This window comes from Echinops telfairi, unplaced genomic scaffold, assembly GCF_000313985.2.
Source record: "Echinops telfairi isolate 266 unplaced genomic scaffold, ASM31398v2 ScPeMD7_7468;HRSCAF=8506_0, whole genome shotgun sequence".
In the NCBI taxonomy this organism is placed as follows: Eukaryota; Metazoa; Chordata; class Mammalia; order Afrosoricida; family Tenrecidae; genus Echinops; species Echinops telfairi.
The window spans coordinates 94,377,776-94,384,007 of NW_022111369.1; the positions used below are offsets into that span (position 1 = coordinate 94,377,776).

The 6,232-nt window shown below is 48.3% G+C and overlaps 1 protein-coding gene across 1 annotated transcript in view; it reads left to right on the top strand.

The window, feature by feature from the left end:
* CCKAR (cholecystokinin A receptor) overlaps positions 1 to 2,717 on the top strand; it is a 10,893-nt gene extending 8,176 nt beyond the window's left edge. Inside the window, exons 4-5 of the mRNA XM_004706303.2 lie at positions 733 to 860; positions 2,182 to 2,717. Of these exons, the coding sequence (XP_004706360.1) occupies positions 733 to 860; positions 2,182 to 2,717 (664 nt within the window). The remainder of the gene's footprint in view (positions 1 to 732; positions 861 to 2,181) is intronic.
* Positions 2,718 to 6,232: the final 3,515 nt, after the last annotated feature.

The window sequence follows — 6,232 nt, forward strand, 5'->3', positions numbered from 1 at the left end:
GCAGGAGCAGGGAGTCTCAGCGTTCCCCCTTGGAGCAACGGCTGGGTTTGAACCGCCAGCCTTGCAGTATGGAAACGGTGCCTACCTAAAGTGATTATGGGAATTTAGTGAAATAATAAGAGAACATGCCTAACCTACTGTGTGTGTATATATAATATATAATGTATGATGTATGATGTACGATGTATGATGTGTGATATATGATATATAATAAATCTTCCATCGCCATCCTATAGGACAGGGTAGAACCGCCCCTTCTGAGTTCTGGAGACTGTAACTCTTTACAGGAGTAGAAAGCCCGTCTTTCTCCCAAGGAGCAACTGGTCATTTCGAACTGCTGACTTTGTGGATCACAGCCCAAAGCCTAACCACTATGCCACCAGGGCTCCTTCCGTGAATGTAAGCTCTTACTATTTGAATCTTGGTTCCGGCACAGCACAATAGCCACCAGCTGCTTCCAATTCCAGTAGCTCTGTGTTAGGTGCCTTCGAGGAGGTTCCAATACATAGCAACCCATACGGGACTTATGTGTAAAGAAAAGCAGGAAACCACTTCCAGTGGCTGAACCTCCAGACATGGAAACAACCCCCACCGCGCCAAAAAAATAAAAATTAAAGACTAGGAAACAGTGTGTCCACGCAGAGCAGTGAAGGATGAGCCTTCCTCATGCCTTCCCAGTTGAACCCGAACGACTGAAGTTGCTGGTCATTGAATTCTCTTGTGTTTTATCAGGCACACGTTCCTGTTACTCATCCTCTTTCTTATTCCTGGAACTGTGATGGCAGTGGCCTACGGACTAATCTCTTTGGAACTCTACCAAGGCATCAAATTTGACACTAGCCAGAAGAAGTCTGCTAGAGGTAACTATCTTTCAGCTGTACGTTTAGGCCAAGAGAGCAGAAAGGCGTTTTTCTCTAACCTGAAGAAATATACCTGCAGACTAGGGAGAGAGGGGATGCTGGAAGTGGTAAAACTATTCCCATGAGAGTCTGTTGTGTAAGGGATAGCCATGGGTCCCAGTGTCTCTGTTTCCTCAAAACAGGGAAACAGCTCCTCTCCAAAGGGTGCTGGGGGTGGGGGGGGGGAGTTGAGATAAGACAAACATCGTGAACTCAAGCATGAGAACACTTGTGAGGATGGCACAGGCCAGGAGGTTTCCTTCGGGTGTGCACAGGGTCGCTACGGGTTGGCACCAACTCGACGGTACTTAACAGCAACAACCACAATGACGCAAACATCACCCATTTATCACCCTGGTCTTCACTTGCACCTTTCTGCAGCCATTAACAGGGTGCCTTCCAAAAGTTCCTGGAAAAATCTAATGAGCTTTCTGAAGCCCGCTCCTGTTCATATCCCAGCTTCTACATAACCTAGCCCAGCTTTCGTGTCAGTCTCCTCTTCCTCACCCCAGGCCCCCTTCTCTCACAGACAGTGATTACCCAAAGCCCTGTTCCTTCCCTATGGACTAAAAAAACCCAACAATTCATGGCCATTGAATCTAGTCTGACCCAGAGAACTCCATAGGGTGGAGTGGACCGATCCCTGTGGGTTTCCGAGCGGATGACTGTTTATGGGAGCAGAAAGCCTTGTCGCTCTCCCTCAGAGCAGCTGGTGGTGAGCAGCCCAATTGGCAACCACCATGCTACCAGAGTTGCTGCGGATGGCACTCCTCACCCACACTGAGCCCAACGCCTTCGCCTTCGTTAGCGGAACTGCCCCCCTTCTGGTTCCGAGTCTTGGTCCCACTCTGTGATGTGTTATTGTTGTTAGGTGCCTGATCCTGTGCCATCCTCACGATTGCCCTTGGGTTTGAGCCCGTTGTGAACGGTGGAAATGACAGCATCTTGCGGGCATTTACTGTTGATTCGTGCCCAGCTCCTCCCTCCACACAATGAGGCTGGAGACTTTACCCACCTTCCAGCTGTGGGTCTGACTGACGAAAGAAGAACAGCATGGGACTCATCTCTAATCCTTTCAGGGCCCTTGCCCCTTCCACAGAGAGAAGCATGGTTGAATGGCTTCCCATGCACGATAAGGACTTGCCCGGTGTAATACTGACCCCTCTGGGTCTAAGTCCAAGGCCCCAGCCTCATTTCAAGTTGGGTCTGGTTCCCTGGGGGGATGGAGGAGGGGGCGTCCAGTGCATGCCTCCCAATGAAGTGCTGCCCCTTGCCCATTCAGAAAGGAAACCCAGCGAGGGCAGCGGCAGCCATTACCAGGACAGCGACGGGTGTTACCTGCAGAAGCCCAGGCGCCCCAGGAGGCTGGAGCTGCAGCAGCTCTCCACCCGCAGCAGCTGCCGGGCCGGCCGCATCCGGAGCAGCAGCTCAGCGGCCAACCTGATGGCCAAGAAGCGGGTGATCCGCATGCTGATGGTCATCGTGGTCCTCTTCTTCCTCTGCTGGATGCCCATCTTCAGCGCCAACGCCTGGCGCGCCTACGACACGGCCTCGGCCGAGCGCCGCCTCTCGGGCGCCCCCATCTCCTTCATCCTGCTGCTCTCCTACACGTCCTCCTGCGTCAACCCCATCATCTACTGCTTCATGAACAAGCGCTTCCGCCTGGGCTTCATGGCCACCTTCTCCTGCTGCCCCGGCCCGGGCCCCGCCGGAGGGCGAGGAGAGGTGGGGGAGGAGGAGGAGGGCAGGACCACGGGGGCCTCTCTGTCCAGGTACTCCTACAGCCACATGAGCGCCGCCGCCGCCCCGCCACCCTGAGCTGTCTCCGTCCCCCTCTGCTGGGAGCTGGGAGAGGAAGAGGAGGGGTGAGGGAGGCAGCGGAGGCAGAGGCAGGCTGCACCGTCGGAAGGGGAGCTCTCTAGGGAAGAGCCAGAGCTTGGCGCCCATGCGGTTGCAGGCAAGGCCTTCTCAAGAGCCAGCACCACCAGGAAAACCTGCCAGGCCAGGTGCAAGGGCGTCCACAGGACAGCGCCGCCGTCGCCATCGCCAAGCTCCTGTTCAAACTGGAGAGGTGGGCCCAGCCGCGGATGGGAGGGCCCTGGGGCATCCCAGGTGGACACTCGCCCCCTTGGGGATGCAGGTCTGTGTTCAGCTGCTTCTGCTGAGGGAACCTTGGGGCCGCCTTTCTCCTGCCCTCCCTGTAGTCATGTGGAAGGACAAGCCAGACCCCTTCTGGCCAGTGTCTCTAGTCCAGGAACAGGGCAGCTTGGCTTTTTCTTCTGTGGTCAGCCATGGGCATTCAGGGTGACGAGGTTACATCATCCTCAGAATAGCTGAAAGATGGAACTCAGAACCGATCTCTTTCTTGAAAAAGGAAATAATAATAACACAAGGCTGATGGCGGATGAGAAGGCGATCGTGGTCTGAGGAATGCTAACTACCAGGAGAATAGCAAGCTTTGTTCCACTTAAACCTACATAAATACTGCTTAGCCCCTCTTTTAGGGGTTGATATTAAACCCCAGGCTTCTGTGCCCCGATTTCTCCTCCTCGTTCGGCACATCCTCCTTCTCCAGAAAGCCCTGCAGGTACAAAGGAGAGTTGCCAGTCCTAGGTACCTAGTCAAGGGTGAGAACTTGTAGAGTCAGGTCCAGACCAAAGACAGGCAAACTTGGACTCAGTCAGACAATGGTGTGTGGATGTCAAAGCAGACGATACCTTTGCACGCACTCCTTGTGTTTGCTGTACGCATGTAAACAAAGAACACAGCTACGTTCTGTGTATATAGGTATAATCTTTTATTTTGTTTTTACAAAAGAATCATTCATGGATGTTGGAATTTGGAAGGTTTGCTATATCTATTTTTAATTTCCTTCACAACAGTTAGTTTTGTGTTGCAAAATTATGGTTGGCATCCTCCTCAATTCAAATTTCCATTTTTAAATTAATGAAGGGTTATGGATTCAATGTCTGGAACGTGGATTTATAGGCCGATCAATCTGGTCAACCACCATGGCTTTCTTTGTTTTAGAGCAGCACTGTTCTATTTGCCCACGTGGCATAGTGGCTCATGAGTTAGGCTTTTAAGAGCAAGGTCAGCAGTTCGAAATCACCTGCCACTTTGAAGGAGAAAGATGAGACTTTCTACTCCGGTAAAGAGTTAGAGTCTTGGAAACCCACAGGGCCAGTTCTATGCTGTCCTGCAGGTCCTCTGGATCCTATTTGCTGAAATAAATGAACACAGACATTTTTAATAGAAACAAGTTTTCATGCTCGGGAAAGTTGGAAGGAAGGAAGAAAGGAAGGAAAAACTATCATTATAACTTTAAGCGTCTGAGAAGTGAGCTCTTCTTGTTCTTGTTTTCATGGAAGTGTGGCCGTCCACTAATCCACTAATAGCAGACATTCTGTGTGGGACAAAAGAGTCAATAATTCTCATTGTTGGCGTGGCAAGGCGGCTTGGATGTAGAAATGAGAAAAATGGCAGGGACTAGCAAGAAATAGTCCTAAGTAAGGAAACTCAAACACACTGCCTCAAGTGGACAGGGCAGGATAGAACTGCCCCTTTGGGTTTCTGAGACAGGAACTTTTCACTGGAGTAGAAAGTCTAATCCTTCTCCTGAGGAGCAGACGGTGGTTTCAAACTGCTGATCTGTGGTTAGCAGTCAATGTGTAACCCACTACGCCACTAGGGCTCCTTAAATAGGGGAAGGGATATTTTACTTTATCAAGACGTTAGTATGGCCATTTTGTGTCTTAGGGTGGGGGAAATGGCCATGCGCTAACTGGGAAGAAATGACTGAAGGCAAGACACTTTCACATTAGGGCCCTTTAAGCTAGGTGTCAATTTTTCTGTTCTTCATCCCCAACCTAATTAGCATGTTCACAGTTAGCCTTCTCAAAGACTTCAAGGCAACAATGCAACCAGCTAAAACCCACACTGCCAAAATGGTATTGATAAAAGGTACAGGAAATAAAAACATAAAAGGAATAAAATGTCTCCAATACTTGAGCCAATCCTACAGGATCTAGAATTTCCTGACTGAAGCATATGCTTTCTATACATATGAAGCTCCATATATTTCAGAAGCTCTAGTAGTACCAAAGATGTGTTAACCTTAAAATAGATTTAAGTCTATTTAAAATAGATCTAAAATAGGTCTGTCAGATTTAACAACAACAATAATAATACAGGATGCCCACTTTGATTTTAATTTCAGATCAACAATAAAGTTTTTTAGTATGTAAGTATGAGGGGGTCCCCCCCAAAAAATACAGAATTTTTTTTCTTCAAAGCTATGTATTTTTTTAAGAAACTTTTTTTTAAAAAACAAAACAACCTTATCACCTTCAAAGTACTCTTCATTACGCTTAATACATTTTTCAAATCGGTGAGTCCATTCTTGGAAACATTTTTCAAACTCATCTGTTTGGATGGCTGAGAGCACCTCCCTCCTTTTTTGTCTTCACCTCTTCTATGTTGTCAAATGGCTGTCCTTTCATGTCCCTCTTCATTCTCAGAACGAAAAAGAAGTCGCACAGATCAAGGTCAGGTGAGTAAGGTGCAGTGAGGCAAGAGAGACATGATGTTTGTTTGCCAAAAACTGACACACTAAGATGGTTGTGTGAGCAGGTGCATTGTCATGGTGGCAAAACCATTCCCACATCTGTCACAAATCAGGCCTTTTTTGTTGCACACGGTTACACAATCTTTTCAGAACCTCGAAATAGAAAGCTTGATTAACAGTCTGACCTGGTGGAACCAACTCCAGATGCACTACAAGTTGACATTTCTATCCGTTTGAGATGTTGATGGCCTTCCATAATGAAGTTTGCCATCAATCAACATTTCTCCTTTTGGAAACAAGAAAACCACTCCTACACTTGAGTTTTTCCCATAGTGCTGTCCTTGTGAGCTGGGATCAATAGCACAACAGTTTCTGCAGCACTTTTCCCGAGCAGGAAACAAAACTTCACAGCTGCATGCTGTTCGCTTTGATCGGCCATCACAAGAAAGGAGGTACGGACGAAACTGCTTTTACAAAAAGATTCTCTGTGACCAGAAAACCCTTCCCAGGCAATGCCACTATGTGCACTAACTCAGAGCGAGTTGCTCGATGCTCACCTGTGGGGGAAAATGTATGCTATGAAAGCTGCACTCTGCCCAGCCCAATTCCGTTTGGGGGAAGGGTACCACCTTGTATGTCTCAGATAGTTCACAGGGCATACTTATACTGAAAAACTATTCTTTAAATTCAAATTTAAATTGCAATCCTATGGTTGGGGGGGTAGATAAAGGAGAAGGGGGAAAATCATTTTTAACTATGTAAAATT